The sequence below is a fragment of the Sipha flava genome, unplaced genomic scaffold (assembly GCF_003268045.1).
Source record: "Sipha flava isolate LNK unplaced genomic scaffold, YSA_version1 116_pilon_pilon, whole genome shotgun sequence".
In the NCBI taxonomy this organism is placed as follows: domain Eukaryota; kingdom Metazoa; phylum Arthropoda; class Insecta; order Hemiptera; family Aphididae; genus Sipha; species Sipha flava.
Genome location: NW_020271740.1, coordinates 1,150,544 through 1,170,651, shown reverse-complemented (window position 1 = coordinate 1,170,651; position 20,108 = coordinate 1,150,544). Strand labels below are relative to the sequence as shown.

Sequence of the window (20,108 nt, the reverse complement as noted above, 5' to 3'; positions counted from 1 at the left end):
GTTATGACCCATGAAATTGATTTAAATATTTAGCTGTTGAAGATTACAGTGTACATTGTGTTTAATGTATTTCGTTAACTGTAATGAATATCATTGAATAAAATAGTATGGAGTGTGAATATTCAGTCTATGGTTCTTAATTTATAACGTGCTGCAAATGTATATCTTGTAGTATTATACTTTATAGTTTTAATAGAAGTTATAAACATGTAGTTACAAAGGATTAATTAAATTTTATCGTACGTATTGAGAGAAAACAACTGTCGAGCGAAGCAAGAAAATTTATTTTAGGATTAATATCCATATTTTTTTAGTGCGTATACCCATAAATATATATATATTATATTATATTATATATAAATAATATTTAAAATACGTAATATTATTTTACAAAGTATTGATTGCTAAATATTACATTTGAAAACGTTTCAAATTTTACATTAATTTAAATAACGTAAAACGCTAAATTATTCATAACGTTTTAATTGTCAATAACGGTAAACGGAAAATTTTTTAAAGTTTAAATTTGTATAACGTTTAAACGCTTAAATTGAATAACGTTTAAATTATTTATAGCGTTAAATGCTTAATTGCTTATAACTAGAGCAGATGACTTGTAGCTCTAAAAGTTCACCAAATATGCACTTAAATTTATAAAATTGGCATTAAAAATATGCACTTAAATACACAAAATATGCTTTGAAAATATGCATTTTAAAATGAATTTTTTTGAACAAAAAATAAGAATTTTTTCTGTAGGTACTTACTATAATGAATACATTTTATTTAAAACTTTATTTAACAACTTACAGGTTACAATTAATTAATTGGGTTTATTTTATGGGTTTTCTTATCTAGATACTTACTTTAGGCATTTTTTATAATAAATAGTAAATAAAACGTGTTTGGACTGTCAACCGTTGAAAAATACAACGATTACTGAGATACGTATGAATATGTCTGATGGCATCCCGTGACCCGTATCAATATTTTGTGCGTTGAACAATATTATCTCATCCAGTGGCGTATATAGGAATTATTTTCACTGTGGGCCAATTTACCCCCACTATAGCTATAACTAAACATTTTTTAGGGAACGGGAGGTTTTAATTATTACATAAATGATACAAATATAGGAATTTTAATTTATTAATATATATTTATTATTAATTTATTATTTAAATAAGATAAATTAAGCATTTTTCTACAGTAGGTAGACTTAAAATGATTTGACTTAATATTATGTAAAATTAATTTTTCTATTTTTTTTTTTTTTAGTAAATATATTAACAATTTCTTCAACATTTAGAGGTATTTTACGATGAATTGTCATCAACATTAAGGCCGATAATCAAACGTTGCCTTGTTGATTTCTCAAAAATGTTTTAAGTCGACCTAGTGTTGAAAAACTCCTTTCAATAGATGCAGTAGTAACAGGTATGGTAGGTAGATAATATTTTCAACAGAACATATTGTTGGAAATTCATCTTTGTTACATTTTTTTAAAGCTTCAATAGCATTTTTTTGAATGTTGTCAGATGAATTTAAACAAAACAGTTTCCATTTACTTCTCCAGTCTCTATTCACCTTCAATAATTGATGGAATATAGCTATCTTTAAAATCAGTTTGGTAAAAAGTAATGGCATCTGATATATTAGTATAGTTAGAATTGACCACATATAATGGTAAAATATGTTGAAAAATTAAAAGAATTTTTATGTTTGGTAAATCTGTTAGTTAATAACATAGATAGCTCATCAAGATATGGAATAAATAAGCTAATTCTAAAATACACTTCATGTATCAACCATAGTATCAGTCAGTAACGTGAATTTTATACCTCAAAAACAACATACTAGCATAGAACAACAACAATAATAGTAGGTACGGGCCATGGTATCATTTAAATATAATATATTTAGAAATTTTATAATTATATTATAATTATATAATTTAGTAATATGCGTAAAATGTTTTAATTGAATTTGAAATTTCACTATGTGCTCGGTCCTAGGGCCGGGGGGCACTATATAGTGGGGGGGGCACTATATACGACACTGATCTCATCTGTTTATGAATAAAATGAATAACCCGACAATCAATCTAATCGCAACTCTTGAGACTTGATTTTAGGAAAACTGTTGGAACCCAATCCTTTCCGCGCCTGTGACAAGCAGTATGACACCTCTCCGTGGTCACCCTGCTGCATGTCTGACGCCGGAGTGCGCCTGCGCAAACTTTTGGCGACCGGTGTCGCAGACCACTCGGTTTTGGGCGGTCTAGTCGTTGGTCTGTCTGGATTCCACCACCATTCGGTAATGTTTGCCGTGATCGTGGATGCTGGTTATTTTTTTGTACCGCGCCTTTGTCGTGTGTCAACCTAAGAATCACCGGGTGTCGACCGTGCCTTTGTCGTGTACCAATTGCGCCTTTGTCGTGTGTCGATCTAAGAATTCACCATCGTCGCGCTGTCAACATCACTATTCGTCGACGCAGCGAGATCAAGTACAGATTACGATTTCCGTCATCGTCGTGGTATCCCGCCAGCAGTGGTGACCGATCGGTATCGTTGATATTATTAGTATCATTTATTATTCTACTTATTTCTATTAATTTGCATATTGCATACCTTTTTTGTGCCTTTGTCATATTACACTTATTTTATATCATATTTGTTGATGTTACTATTATTATTATTGCAACCGTCTGAAGAGACGTGTCCGGCGTTGTAACATTTTGTGAATATTATATATTTTAATATTAAGATATTATAATACTATTTGTCTCGAACACATTTTTATTATTATTATTTGCTCCTATACACTTCGCGAGTCGCTCAACAAACTGCTTAGGTAAGTGCTGGCGGCGTAAACAAAAACCATCATGGGTCTGGGAAGTCAAAAACCATATTAAAATTATGATTAAAATTTAATCTTTATTAACTTTCATGCGTTGTTCAATCAGTGTTGCCAGATTAAAATATGAAAATGTTCGGATAATTATCGCAAAATGTTCGTATTTATTCGTATTGTAGGAAATATATATAACGTATACAGTGAAAACTGCCTAAAACGGAATCGCATGGGACCAACAAAAAATTGAGCTTTAGGCAGCTTTCCGCTTTATTCAATAAAACGGAAAAATTCCGGATTATTCAATTATCCTTTTATACTCATATCGATCAGTTGATATTTTTCATAAACACTTATATTTTATTATTTTAATATTTAATACGATTAATGGAAGATAAATTTAAAAGTGTACGTACGACTGTTGGTGTATGACTATTTCACAGTTACAAAGAAGAAAGTTCGTATCGTTTATGCGATGATATGCATTGTATGTTCATATATTATACGAATATGTATTGGAAATTGTTGTCTTCTTTATCTATCACTATTTAGCGATGTACATACAACGATGTGCATGTCTATATTTTACACCTTATTTTTGGTTTATAGTACACACGCGCGTGTTCGATTTTTTCCGATTTATGCAAGGTTTTTACTTACATGGAACTTACAAAATCGTTCCGTTTCCGCGTTAAGAAGGTTCCGTTTTATTGACGTTCAGCGTCTGTATAAAACTATAGGAACGTGCCAGGACCATAGAAAAATTTCGTATTGGATAATTTTTCGTTTTATTCAGGGTCCGCTTTAGACAGTTTTCACTGTATTTATATAAAAAATGTTTCTCCTCGCTTCGTTTAGAAACAATTATCACATACCAGGTGCGTATACAAGGGGGGGGGAGTGTTAGGGGTTCAAACCCCTCCCGAAATTCAGGAAAATGATTAAATAAGTTTTTACATAGTAAATTTGGTATATAGATTATATTATTATAAAAATGTACAACTTAAAACCCCTCCCAAAATATTTTTTTGTGTATGCGCCTGTCACATACTATATTATTTTATCTATAAGTACATTACCGACTACTGTTGTATTTATTATCATACAACTGAGTAGGTATTAAATCATAGACCTTATACATGTAATGTCTATGTATTAAATATATTTTTTTCTTATCGAAAATACTAATTGATTACAAATTACAATGTTTACAATGTGTCTATGTACATTATTATTTTTAATTTAAAAACAATAAATACATATTTTGATTGAACAACATAACTTTTTTATTTCGTATAATTAATAATAACATTATGAACTTAAAATATTTAAATATAAACACTTTATTAACATAGAATGTGTATTAATCGTAATGATCGTATTATGCGTACGTATAAGTTTACACATTCTGTTAAAAATTTGGATTTCCATCTAAAAATAGATTTCATGTGTAAATTTTACAGTTTTAATAACAAATAGTGTTCACCTTCACCGTGTAACAAAATAATTATTTTGTTTATTATTTACCAGTTACCAGAATAGATATTCAGCATGATAATTTATTATAGTATACAAATTATTATTTTGTAAAATTTTATTTTTCTTAATAATTGTACGAACAATTGTTTTTTTTTTTTTGAATTCATACAAATACGAACATGTTCATAAACCTGGAAACACTGTTCAATATACCTTATCACTCGTAATCAGTAATTGTTTCTCCGTATAGCTGGGTTTATTAATTAAGATGAGATAATAACATTATTTGGCAACTGGGGAAATACCATAGAGTTAAAAAAAAATAGCTTCAAATCGCGTTCGTAAGACCCTCTCTATATTACTTTATGGTAAATACCTAATTATTTCTGCGTATACTATCGTTTATTGACGATAAGAAATCGAACATAAACTTTAGTAACATAATGTTGATAGTGTTATTGTTCTCCAAAAATAACTTATTACAAAAAATTGTCTACATTTAAATGAATAAATCAATTTTTTTAATTAGCATTTAAAAAATATTCAGTTGCATATTTTTGCGCATATTTCGGTTATTTTAAGTGCATATTTTCAACAATTTGTGTGCAATAAGTCTCGAACCCTATTTATTATATTATACTGTAACGTGATCAGGGTTGACCAGTTAAATATATGATATTTAGGGAAGGGTTTCTAGTCCTTTTGGATATATTAAACCGTAACTCGGGTGCATAAAAGGAAAAATCTTAATATTACCAATAAATGTAGATTGGTTAAAATAATTATTAAGATAAAAATAAAATAACTTATGAATATGAAGTTCTACATAAAAGCAATATAGAATGCGACTGTTGGACATCGTGACGGAACTGCCGTGACTTACATATTTAACATAGCCATTGGATTTATAGTTGTGATATATATGCCCTAGTTGGAACGTAATGTCTACTTATCAATATCCATATTATATGAGTAGACATTAATAATATACAACATTCGTTAAAATATTAAACCAATGGCGTATTTATGGTGAGGGGGCAGGCCCGTATTTAGGGGGGGCACGGTTAGGCACATACCCGGAGGCGTCAAATCTCAGGGGCGGCAAAATAATTTAGCAAAATAAATTTTAAAAATAATGTAACTTATGAAAAAAAAAAAATAAAAAATAAAATAGTATGTTTTACTATGTTATAATTTGTAAATTAAAAAAAAAAAATTGTATTTTTATTATATTATAATTTATTAATTAAAAAAAAGGAAATTGTATGTTTTATTATGTTATTATTTGTTTAATTTGTTAATTAAAAAAAAGGATTAAACGATTTTCATTTATAAGTTATATTTTAATATTAAAGAATCTCGATTATGGACGAAATAATGTTTAATTTATTAATTAAAAAAAGGATTAAATGATTTTTATTTATATGTTATATTTTAATATTAAAGAATTTCGATTATGGACTAAATAATAAGTGTTATATTATTAATATTATTCATTTTTTGGGGAGGTGCATAAATTATATGCCCGGGGGAGCCAAATTTTTAAATACGGGCCTGAGGGGTTAACTCCTTCTCAGACAAGGGTGTATTTGAGAGGGAGCGAAAAGGGCATTCGTCCCCCCTATGGCTTGTATTTTTTTTGAATATAAAACATTGATTTATTTAAAAAATTTAATGTATAAATAATTAAGAATATAAATTACTAGTCATTATAATATTTTATCATTGTAACAGGAACATGAGCTGTAGGCAGGCCTGTATTTAGGGGTGTTGCACAGGTAAGAACATGCCGGGGGTGTCAAGTCTCAGGGGCGGTGACATTACATACGATAGAAGTGTGCGATGGCGCAGGGTTTTAAAATCAGAAGGGCGCATGAGAGGCGTTAAAATTAGAAATTGTTGGTGACGCAAATTATTTACTATAGAAAGAATGATAATGTTCTCAATGTGATTCAATATAAATTAATTTAATCATTATTATTATTATTTATTAATATATCAACATGCAAATAGTGGCTGATTTTTTTCTGTATGATTTATAAACATATGGCAATATGGTACTTGGAAAAATTATTTTGAGTATTTTTGATCATGAATAAGGAAAGGAAATTTTTTGTTTAATACCATTTTTATTATTTTTATAACATTTTCAATTTTTAATATTATGTCTAGAAAAAGTTAAATGTTATTTTTAATTTAAATTTATTAAATGTTTTTATTTAAAAATTAAATGTTTTATTACATTTTGAGAATTACATATGTTGTTTATATATTTTGTTTAATATTTTTATTATTATTTCAACCATTTAAATTTTCTGAGGTACCTATAATAGTACGATCAGTTTCAATTTGAAATGTACACAGACAAAAAAACTAAAAACACTCATCACTAATTACTTCTTGGTTTTACTTACAACTTACAAGCAGTGACAGTGCTAGAGTTGGCGAGGCCCTAGGCAAAATAAATTTTGAGTCTTATAATTTCTATTTATAAAATATTTTAAGTTAATTTAAATCAGAACAATTTTATTAATAGTATAATTTGAGGCGCGGGGCCCTGGGCAACTGCCCCTATTGCCCTCTTCTCTCGCCGTCCCTGTCTACATGTAATCATATTATCAGGTATAAGAAAAATACTGAATATCACATTATGTTCATAAACGTCAATTGACGTCCTTGCCATATTTAAGTACAAAAACCTAAGATATCAATTGATGTCGTTACTATTTTTGCACGAATATCTAAAACAGGGGTGGTTAACCCAAATGATCTTGCGGGCCACTTTCGAAATACATTACGATCCTGAGGGCTACACATAAAATTATATTAGTATTTTCCCCAATACAAAAAAATGTGGAGTAAACATTTTAAACATTATTTAAATTAAATATTATTATAAAATAAGTTTTGGTGTATTAATTATTTGAAATAAACAGAATGAATTAAATATTATTGTTTTTATCACCGTATTCTGAATCTAATTCTTTCGAGAACTCTTTAAATTGTTGGTGCGGAAGCGCATGTTATCGAATGTAATTCACTGTTTTTATGACTACTTGCATAACATAATACATCAACAATACTTGGAAACGAAGATTTTGTTGATGAATCAAACTGTTTGTTGCGATTATATTGTTAATAATACGGCTTCCGTGTTGTGCGGGTATTCCAGAATATTTTATTGGGACAAAAATAAATATTTTTTTGTAAATGATTGATAAATCTCGCAGGCCACACACTTTTCAAGGTTGGCCGCGTGCGACCCACGGGCCACGGGTTGGCCATCCCTGATCTATAACGTCAAATGACGTGTTTACTTTAAGCAAATAATCAATATTTTTTTCATTAATAATTCACTCTTTAAATACTCTATTCAATATATATATATATATATATATATATATATATATATCACTAGTTAAAGGGTTAAAAGTGTATCTTTATGTATTATTGAACTTTGTACTGAATATTAGCTACATACTTCGGTTTCAAATTTTTACTGTTGAGTACAATATCTATGGGTGATTTTAATATCATTATGATTTAATCACATTAAATTATTTATTTTAAATCCACAAACTTCTATATTAAACTAATTATATTATTCTAGTGTAGAAGTTTATGTTTCAATAATACATAAATACCATTTGTTATACAAAATTAATATTATTAAAAATCAATTCAAATTTAAAAAAAAGAATATGATATCTAATAATTAATAATATAATTATGATATTCTATTAAATATTTATGTACCTACACTTGAAATTAGCAAGATACTTAGATTTGGTATAGAGAAAAAAAACATAATCAGTCTTGTAAAGTATTTTAGTAAATGTATTTTAAATACTTTTAAAATATAATCTTGAACGTATTTGTATTTTAAAATCAAATACCTACTTTTATTTAAATACTTTATCGACTTTTTTTCAAGAAATTAAATATTACATTTTTTTTAGTCAGAATTCATAAGTCATTGAAATTTTGTAATATTCGACATAACCTCCATTATACTGTATTATATTGTGACGAAAATTATTGAACACTTCAAATAAACGATTACGGGATACGGGTTTTGTGTGAATATCATGTACGTATAACAAATAAACATTTTTGGTATTAATATTTATAATTATTAATACATTTTTATAACATTCTTTTTGTTAAATAAACTTCATTTATATAAAATAATTTTACAATTATATTACATTGGTTTTTTACTGTGGCACTAAATACGAAATATTATATTATTAAGTACATTTGAAATATATTAATGTAAAATTATTATCATTCGTAAGTGATAGGATAGCTCTATAGCAGGTGGTTTCTATAAGTTGCGGATGGCACGCACATCTATGACACGCGTTCCTAAGATGACACGTAAAAAAATTAAAATATAATGTTTACATTATATTTTTAAATCTTTAATAATCAATTACAATGTTAGTACCTTCTTACTATTATTGACGTCTTTCAGAAATATAAATTGTCGATTCGTTAAAAACGTAAATAACATACTAAACGTAATATGACGCAATATAGAGCATTAGCGATTTTGTTTATTTTTTCCTTAACTTATTCATATGAGTCACTATTATAAAATAAAATTTATAATTTAATATATTTAAATATAAAACATAATAAAATAAAATAAGTAATAATTAATATATAATTATTATATATATATTATATTTATATTTATTTATTTCTATGTTTTATTATAAAATGTATTTTATAAAATCTGATTTAATGAATCGATCAACTGATGAATGTAGTACCGCATGTGCTAAGTTTACTAATTATAAACCAAATACCAATAAATTGACAATTCAACAAAATAAATCACATTAAGATGATGAATAATTACCATAGTAATGTAATTTTATATTAATTTAAAATGTTACATTTTTTTATATTTATAATTTAATAATAAATGTTTTCTTAAAATATATAATATGTCAAACTTTTTTATTATAAAATATTTATTGGCTCGCTCGAAGAAAAGAAAAAGAAAGGTAATTTTTGGCACGTAGCCTCAAAATAATATGCCACCCCTGCTATAGACTATTAGTTAGCACATATCTAATCTATAATATATAGTTTAAATGAATCTATAACCTCAATAGTCGAATTCAAAGTTTAAATATCAGAAAAAATGTATTGATTATAAAATTAAAAAAATTATATGTATTTAAGTACTTTCCAAGTGCTTGTATTTGTTCTTAAATACTTAACGACAAATGTACTTGAAATACTGTTTAAATACTTTTTAAGTTGATGTATTTATATCTCTATTTAAATATAAATTAAAAGTATCTTTTTACTACTAGATTGAACATAATAATAATTATATTGGAATCAATAACAGTAAAAACAATTTATCTGATAATACATAATTATTATTCTTATTATTGTTATTATTATAATATAATTATTCGTACATAAAATAATTTTCAAAAATATTTTCTTCGCCAAATGATTTTTCTTCATTCTCGTTTACATCTTCGTCACTTAAAGAGTATACCATTGACATTTCCACTAATGATTTCGAGTAAACGTTATTAGGGTCGAAAGTATTATACATTGATTTCAAAAACTTTAGTATTTTAACACTCTCCTTATAATAACCTGGGAAATGGAGAAAATTTTCAGGATACTCTTTCAGAGCTATATACGCCTAAAAAATAAAAAAATAATTTTTTTATTTACTAAAATCCGAATGTCCCTTATTTATTGTTAATTTTATTACTATAATAAATCTAAAATCATATAAAGTACGACAAATTATTTTTATATTATGATACAATTATAAGTTTTATTTCGTTTTAAAATAAATTATCAAAGAACATTTAATGTCTTAAATTGTAGGTAAAATAAAATAATCATCGCTAAACACGAACAGTTATTTATTACTACTTTTTTTATTATTGATTTACTATTGTTTTTTATTTAACCTTTAGGTCACGGAACTAATGTTTGAAACATTTAATCAAATTAAACATAAGAAATATTAAATGAGTAAGTAATGAAGTTAAGATTTTCATGATAAAGTATAGTTATGAATAATAACTTAAATTATACTTATTAATAATAACCCTTATGGAAATTTAATTATTATTATTACGAATTTTTTTGAACATTTTTTATAAATTTATTGACTTAATTTTATAATAAAGAATCCACATAGTTATATTGAAAATAAATTAAATTGTACTTATTTCAATATTTTTATATAGGTTATTTATTATAAAAAACAATTCATACTACACTTAACTAATATATTTTATCAAATTAATTAAAATATTTCTTGTTCAAAAATGTTCTTTGATTTAACAAAAAAATATCACTTTGGACGAATTTCTGATACAATATAACACTGATCAGTGACGTATCAATGGGGGGAGGGGGGTTTGGGGATCAGAATCCCCCCCCCATAAACCTGTGATGGTAAATTTACTTTTATATGAAACACGGTTTTTTCTTAAACATTTTTATATTATAGAATTTTGACTAAAATTTTTTGAAATCATATTAATAGTTTGTATAAACACTATAAACGTATTATACACACGCTGCACATACACACACACGCATAATATTATGACCATATTTAGATATTTTACTACTACTTTGATCATTTTTGCTTGGGAACATATTATTTAGGTTTTCTACAATGGTTGATTCTAAATCGGTCGTCTGGTTCCGACATAAAAGTGATATCATTGTCTATATTCAAAGTTTATTTTGGGTATACCTATTGCATTCGCGGCTCGCCGATCATTTAACATTAGCACCTTATTGTATAAAACTAATAGTTATTAGTTAATAGTTAATTGTTGCCCGTTGGTGTCTCACTGTTTTATTTATTACTTATTTAATCGTTTATATTTGACATTTGTATTCAATTAGGTATATTTGTTTAATTTTAATTTGACATCATTCTAAAGACATCTAAACATTCCATTATGGTAAGATATTTTAAAATTTAATTTTTAGTATACCTAAGTGATTGGACAGAAAATATTTTAATATCTAATATTTATGTTCCTATATTATTTCCTAGTTCCTAAATTGTTATTATTATTATTTATTATTATAGGAAAATTCTCTAACAAATAAGCAGACAAGAAAAATTAATTATTTTTTTTTTATCTGAGATGCTTTTGACATCAAGTTTCTACTCAATACCAAAGTTTCGATTGAGAAACTACATAAAAAGGTACGTCGTCCACCACAATGTCACAATTGCCAACTTTACGGACACACGCGAAACAATTGGTGCCACGAACCTAAATGCGTAAAGTGTGGTAGTAATCACCCCACGAAAGAGTGCTTCAAAGACCATAATAGTCCACCTAAATGCGCCCTTTGCACAAAGTAACACACAGCAAATTTCAAGAGATGCCCAGTTTACAAAGCTACTTTCAAAAAAACAGTCCCAAGAGTCCGTCCAACCAAGGGCTCTGATTCCAACGCCCAGTCCAAGACCAAACATGTGGAAGCCACAAAATTTCAATTATCACACACCACACAGAGAATAATATCGCCGACACTATATCAACTTTTATTTCAAATCTAAACCCATTAATTGGTCCCCTTATCTCCCTTCTCACTACAGTCCTAAGCACATTTAACCCTTTCACTGCTACTGTCGCGTATACGTGACAACAGTCTGTTTCTCGGGTGTGCTACTGTCGCGTATACGCTTTTGCTCTATTATAAAATAAGGTGTAATTACTACATTAACTAAATATGGAGTGCTGTCTAGGAAAGAAAGTAATAAATCAATTGAAAAAAAAAAAATTGTTTCCGTTCAATTCTAAAGATGTATTAATACATTTACATTTTGTCATTTCCAGTGATTACCAAAAAATAAATATGATACTGCATCCGTGGCAATAATAATAATTTTTGTTGTTTTTGACTGTTATCTACAAATTAAATTTTTCTTAGGCTGACCGCACACTGGTAAAGTAAAATTGACTGAAGGAATTTAAGTCATGTTTAATCATTTTGCTTTTAGTCAAAATAAAGCATTATGACCATACATTAGATAAAACATAGTTAGTCAAATCAATGTAAAACCAGTCGTCATAACCTAACGAGGAGGACATTGCTATTTTTATTTTATGGTTTATTTTAAAAGAAATTGAACAGGAAGAAAATAAATTTTGTTTTTGTAATCAATAAGAGACTGACGCTCTTGGACAAACGATATTAAATTTTCGAGGTTAATTTCATGCTCAACAAACATTTTATAAGCCTATTGAATAAAATAAATAATATACACATAATATGTACCTTCTACTTATTTACTTAATGTTTAAAATTTTTTAGGTGATACGTATAGTATATAGTATATGTCAAAATTATGTACATATATAAAATATAATTACCTTTATATTGTAGACAATTTAGCATAAATAAATAATTGTTGGCACCATTTTGATATAACCATCCAGTGACTGCTTGATTATGACTAATTAAAATAGCGCACGTTCTATTTCAATAAAGCAATATTAGTCATGACTAAAGTCAAAAATGTTTTGTTTTGACTGCGCTTTATCAGTGTGCGTATTTCCCATAAAATATAAATGTTTTATTTTTCATAAGTCACAATAAAGAGCTTTTAGGCGCTTTAAAGCAGTTTTGTTTTACCAATGTGCGGTCACCCTAAGGGTACATCTTACATCTTTACATCTAGGTAAATTTTTACTGTTTGTACTACGAAAAAAAGGAATATTATAAATAATAAATATTATACGTATACGGTAATATTTGAATGGTTTATACGGATATACATAAGATTTGAGAACCACTGGTTTAGGAAAGTAAAAAATTGAATAACTCGGTCAAAAATTAATTATTTTTTTTTAAAATTTTTTCTTCGGAATATATGTTAATTAAACTTTTTGTAAGGAGAAATTTAAAATTCTTGAAAAATTTAAAATTTATTCAGCACAGCATGCATTATAGAGAAATTTATTTCAGCAGTGAAAGGTAGCAGTATTCCATAATCTTATCTCTTTTCCTTTTATAATTATATTAATAAATATCCACATTAACTCTATTAAAAAATGTCAAATTGTATTCTCAATAACAATCTCAATTATCTTACCTAAACATTAATTATTTAGTATCATTATTATAAATATTACTTATAAAATTTAAAACTGTCAAAATACTTGTAATAACACCTAGTGTATTGAAACATTTTAAGTTAAAATAAATGAAAATTTTTTTTTTTTTTTATCTGAGTCAAAAAAACTAATGTCAGGCAGACTTAAAAATACCGGGATCAATACAAATAGTAGTCAAAATGATAGTGATAAGATTAAATATATATAAATTTGCTGAACCTCCACATAAAAAGTTCCTGGCTACGCCACTGACACTGATACTATATGAGACTTTTGGTGTAGATTGACTACTCGAGAATTATAAAATTATCGCTGTAAAATTAAAATGTTCATCACTTAGTTCGGAATTTAATATAATTATTTACCTGACGAAATTTTAATAATAAATGTTTTTACCAAAAATCCAACAGAATTCTTTGGTTTCAAATTTGCCACTTGAGCTAATAATTTGGACAGATTAATTGTAACATTTTTCTTCAAATACTCTTCACGTGATAAACTTTCGATGTGTTCGAAATCAATTAAATTTCCAAACTCTTCTAATAATTTCATCTATTTAATTAAAACTTGTTTCATTATAAGTATTTAATATATTAAATAATTTATAATTACAAATTTATGATTTTAATTTTTATTATTTTATTATTATATAGTTTTCCAATTATATCATTCAAAGATTTTAATGAGTTATAGTTATAAAAAATTATTGTTTGTTATTGTGAATAACTTGTCGGCATATTTTGGTTTGTAATTAGAAAAATAGTTTATAAGTTTATAAGTATATACTTTAGTATTTTATATTTATTCAATTAATTTTTTTTATCATAATTTAAATTGAACATAGTAAAAATATAATTGTAACGTAACACAATATTGGTATTAAAATGTCACAGTATTATCGTAATATTTAATCATAAGATTTTCACGTACCTATCATCATTTAATATTATATTATATTATAATAATAGAAAAAATGCAAAAAATTTTATATTTTATACATAAGTACAACATTTTATTACCTCAAAAGTATTCACAAGTATGAGTTTTAATAATTTTTATTTACAGCTGATTTTTTTAAATATATATTTGTGAAATAAAATTAAAAAGGAACCATCAGAACAGTTATAGAATAAAAATCGGAAAGGAAAAGACCAAGAGGCAGTTAAAGAGGAACTTAGCTCTGAGAGTGCAAGCATAAAAGAAAATGTTTGAAGCTTGAAAAAAATGGAAGGACGAAGATGTGATGACAACAACGATTGGAATAGATTTATAAATGTCAGTGAAAAAGAAGAAGAAATGAAATTAAAATACGGAAATAAGTAGATTTTTTGGAATATAATATTTTCAAACAATATTAAGTTGTTATAAAATTAAATAAACAATAAATATTAATTAAATATATATATATATATATATATATATATATTAAATAAATTAACCAAGCCTTGGTTAACATTATTAATGCTGTTGTGTTTTATTGATAGGTAGTTTTAAGATATATTTAAGTATACTTTTTCCTTTAATTGTTCAAATTGATTACGTTCATCGTCCATTTCTTTATATATTGAATCGGTTTCATTCAGACTAATTGTGTTATCTTTCAACAATTCTGAATCATATAATAATAATTTACTAGTAATATTATTTAATTATCGTTAGTGTTTTCAAATTTGAATTGTATTATAAATGCATGTTGCATTTATCTAATGATTCAATTACCATAATAACTTAATTCAATTTCATTGATTACTGTGTTTAAGATCGACTCGATATCCGGAATTATTTTTGACGAATTTAATTGATTTATATTTAAATTTAATGACGGCATTGAAAAATCAATGGTTTTTATCGGCACACAATAACGATTGAACATTTTCAGAAGATTATCATAGCAATCTTCATTATAATTACCACTGTTATTATTCGATTTCATTAATATCATATATATGTATGAATAATGGATGATTTAAACATACAATTTTTTGTTCTTCGTTGATTTTTTTAATATGGACTTAGCAATAACTTTATCCGATGCACTTGGTGCAAACTTATTTTCACTTCCTGATGAAAAAATATCAACTGATTTTACAAATCCAATTTGTTTTTTTTGTATCTTCCATTTCAACATTATTGTCGAAGGAAGGTGTGAGATCAATTTGTGTGTTTTGTTTTAAAAAAACAACCAAATCTAAACGTAGAAATCAATAATAATTAAAAACGTATCATTATGCTGTCAAGAAACTAATTCTATTAAAAAATGAAGTAGATTACCGGGTAATTTATTAATATCTATCTGTTTCGGTGAACGTATGTTAATGAATAGTTCTTTGGCTTCTTTTGTTGTGTTTGGATACCCGTTCAAAACATACCCACATTTAGTAGAAATGGAATGTGATATTTTTTCATTCAATAAACTATTGAAGAAATTTAACAGCTGAAGATATTTTCAAACGAATTGAGGCAATACATAGCAAATCATTTTTTATTTAACATACGGGATTAAATATTTATCTTCCAATATGCCATCGTTGAAATCCATAGATAAATATAATTTTTTTAGTTTTTGTTCTAACTCTGTTATACATTCGGTTAATACTGGGTCTTCTTTTTCATAATTATTGTCAACATTTTCTAGTAAGTCTATTTCTGATTCTGTGTATTGCATTTTTTGACGTAATGACTGGATTTCTTCTATCTGTACAAAAAAATTGATTACAATAAGCAGTCAATACATTTTTTTTAAGTATATATTATTATAAAATTCACGATTTCATTAATTAAATTTTGAGTAATTTGTTCTGGGTCTAAATATATCAAATTATAATGCTGAGCTATTCGATGTGCAAGTATGGTCATATCAGAAGCTACTGGACCGAGAATATGCAATTTTAAAATCTACGGAAAATAAATATACACGCAAATTAAATACACATTCGATTTTAAAATTAAAAAATTACTTTAATATTATGTTCTCTTTTATAAATCTCAACCAAAGATTTCATATTGTGAGTGATCGATGATCTGCCGCTATACCACTCAAAATTAGGCCACACTTGTTTAATGTTCCAATGCACTTTAATATCAACAGATATCATTTGTTTATGTAAGCCCTAATAACATATACTGAAATGTATACATTACATAATAAAAAAATATTTCTGCTCACCTCGAGTTTATAATTATTTATAAATGTGTCCAGTGACACAGGAGTCGAAATGCCTACATCGCATATATTACCAAGAGTCTAAGAAAATATTTATAAAACCTTTCGTTATAACATAAAAGTATTAATATATATATATATTTAAGATTTAATAACATATACTTACCGTGATGATTTGATTTAATGTATTCGTAGGACTTTCAACAGCAAAAATACAGTTATTGTATTTCAGTAATTCCTTGTTTTCGTGTATTACTTTATGTATGATCCTATAGATAATCAGAACATAAACAAAGCAACAGAAATTAAATGCTTATAAATAGTATCATATACAATAAGGATAAGCAAAAAGTGAGATGTATCCTAACCTGGCTAAGTTTTGAATGTGTATTACTGGAATGTAGTTTTGACTATTTGGTATTGGAAATACATCAGTATTTTGACAAGCCGAATTAAACGCGAATCTTAACAAATCTTGTTCGTAACCATATGTCAAACCAGTCCAAATAATTACAGACGACACAATTTCTTTTAACTTGTAATAAAAAAAAACCAAAACTGAAATTACTGTACATATATATAAAAGTTAACCCACCGTAATATATCGATGAAAATACCTCCATGGATATTAATTGTTTTTTTAATTCTTTTATTTTAGTACAGTTTAATAGAAAGTGGCCATATTAAACACTTATAATCAAATTTATATTTTCATCCATTAACCATTTAGAAAAAATAACTTTTGAATTTCCATTTCTACAAGGTATACAAATTGATGTACAAATTTTTAATATAGATTTAAATGTGTCGTATCGAAAATAAAAATATTGATTTTATAATTAGAGTAAATTTAAGCATATAAGATACGTTAAGCAACAGGTAATAATATTGACTAGGTATCGCAATAAATTAGGGAAAATTAGATAATTATTTACGATAAAAACGTTCATTATCATTTATTACTGTGAAGTAATAAATCTGCATGTGCAGATAGACAGTGTAGCAGCATATAAATGCCCAGTATAAGAGTCTACCTTATGACGTTAAATCGATTAACTATCTAGTTTATACTAATTTATTAATTAGTAAACAGTATAAGTATTAGTAAAAAGTATTAATTCCAGAAACGCTGAATCTTCTTTTAACTTACAATTAATTTGATTATAGAACTAATTATTTTGTTTTACAAAAGAAATACATACAATACAAAGACATTTTTAAATGAACTTATACCGCAATTCGTAGATAATATAGTTATATAGGAATTAGACATTTTAAAGTTGTTTTATCCAACAGTTAAGGAATGAAAAAGAATTTGAGTGTTTAATGTGGCCCTCATTAATGGTACTAAAACAAAAAAAATTAATATCTATGGAGAAATTTCCATCCGGATATCATGTTAATCCTTTTACTCCTATTGTTTGGTTGATGGCTAAAACTTCGAGTTCAAATTCATAATGCTCCATAAATGCAGGATTTGGAAATCTATTTTTCACATTACAATTCTTACTTACGATGAACTTTTTCATAATAAAAATTCATAATAATAATAATTTGTAACAATCTTTCGGTTGTTTATTAAAATTGCAACTTACTTTATTATTAACACCTGCCCATGTCATTATAGTCGATAGTAATATAATTAATATTTTGTTTTTGTTTTTGCCATTATTATCTATTCTTTTGAACTTATCGATTTTTTTTTTGAAAGATCTAAATATTTCTTTTCCCCTTGACAAAGCTGCAATATCTCTAGATATATCAATTATTACGACGCCGCATGTTTTCAATATTTCCAAAAGATCATCACTTTTGACTTTATTCACAATATGATTTTGTTCGTCCTAATTCCGTTAACATATTGAAAATATAAATTTATTAATATAATTTCTGTTATGCTAAAAAATTTCATTACATTAATGTATATTGGTATATTATTATGTTCTGTGGCTTCGATATATATTTCGTATGGAATTTCTGTCAGTATTTCATTATTTAATTTATCTAAATCGTCCATCGATTTATTATCTAAAATGTCATTAAACATGCGGTATTGATTTTTTAAAGTGTCTAGTCTTTTTGTCGGTTCTATATCCAACAATCTAAAATCGTATACTTAAATTGCTATATTTTGTAAATTTTATTGCATTAGATATTAATGTTTATATAGGACATTAACTTGGAAAATTCTATAGGCGACAAGCGATCAAGAATATTATAAACATAGTCTTCGTTTACCACTAATTCACCGTCCTTGACCACTTTAATGTTGTTTAATGTGGTGGGTGATTGAAATCCCATAACTTTTTTTGGTATTAGATGGTTATTATACGAGCTTGCAGTTGAAGGGACATGAGTTCCAGATATCCCATTAGGTTTGGCTAACATCGACGATAAAAACTATAAATATTTGAAATTAGATCAAATTTTATTTATCGTTTTTTATTTAATTTTTTTAATGTAAAATATACCTATTAATTAATAATATAAACTCGAAAAATTATTGCGTTTATCAATTATTCTACATTTAAGTATTATAAATAATAAATAAACTTGTTAAATAACTTGGTTACCCTATTACCTTGATGATATATTTTTCATTAAATGAATTTCCTGGGCTAATGAAAATTCGATTAAAATGATAGTGCCATTCAGCAACTTTTATATGGTTTATGTATGTCTTAATTTTTCGTTCAAGTTCAATTTTATCACGAATGCAGCTAGATGAATAATTCTCAGATAAAGGTGTCTTAAATATATTCATGTTTTCACCGTTTTAAAAAGTTAAACAATTAATATCAAGTACTGAAATTAAACAATTGAGTTTAATACACAAGTAGACCCTGTTATAAATTTCATAATTTGTTGTTATGGTTCCGAAATAATCGTTTATCATATCATATTTCAAATTTCCTTTCAGACAAAATATTATTCTTATATTTATAATTGATCAGTATATATTATGTTTGATTAGGCTGTGATCACACATGTCGACATGATCTATAGATGTAATGGTATATGATGGACGTCTAGCGTAAAAGAGAAACTGTGTTGTTGAAGTTGGATGTATTGTCATTTTCTATTTTCTAACGATTGTTGTTATTACAGTATTTTATTGGTTTATATTAATTATTATTATTTTTATATTAGTTTATGTCAAATAAAGTGATAGTAAAAGAATCATAACTTTATGGATTTAATATATAAGTAAATTAATTAATAAAAGTTTACCCGGAGTATTATTATATTTGTAAAATACAACTGTTTTCGAATACAATTAATCATCAGGTACATACAAAATCAATAAAATCGCCACTGATTATAGAAAAATAAAGGAAGGAATAGGTACATTGAGAAAAATTAGTCGTTTTACATGAAGATAATTTATTTTAATAGAAGAGCTTATTTAAAATGAGTTCTAATTATATATAGATATGTTCAGAAATATAAATACTTTAGTTTTTATTATTTAT

At 26.2% G+C, this 20,108-nt stretch overlaps 1 protein-coding gene across 1 annotated transcript; it reads right to left on the bottom strand.

Annotated features, from left to right (window-relative positions):
- Positions 1 to 15,465: 15,465 nt before the first annotated feature.
- LOC112692551 lies at positions 15,466 to 19,461 on the bottom strand. The gene is made up of 7 exons (XM_025567254.1): positions 19,217 to 19,461; positions 18,815 to 19,035; positions 18,551 to 18,737; positions 17,004 to 17,170; positions 16,802 to 16,904; positions 15,744 to 16,167; positions 15,466 to 15,660 (listed from the first exon to the last, which is right to left on the bottom strand). The coding sequence occupies exons 1-6, from the start codon at positions 19,397 to 19,399 to the stop codon at positions 15,955 to 15,957; spliced, it is 1,074 nt and encodes a 357-aa protein (XP_025423039.1). The 5' UTR covers positions 19,400 to 19,461; the 3' UTR covers positions 15,466 to 15,660; positions 15,744 to 15,954.
- Positions 19,462 to 20,108: the final 647 nt, after the last annotated feature.

Bases quoted from the DNA above. Each gene is read 5' to 3' on its own strand.
- LOC112692551 (XM_025567254.1), bottom strand. From the start codon at position 19,399: ATGAATATATTTAAGACACCTTTATCTGAGAATTATTCATCTAGCTGC. The intron at 17,171-18,550 runs GTAATGAAATTT...TTTTATTACAAG, and splicing joins ATATACCAATATACATTAAT to TTAAAAGAAATTGTGTCGTC. The intron at 16,168-16,801 runs GTAAGTATATGT...TTTTTTGTACAG, and splicing joins CATTAAATCAAATCATCACG to ATAGAAGAAATCCAGTCATT.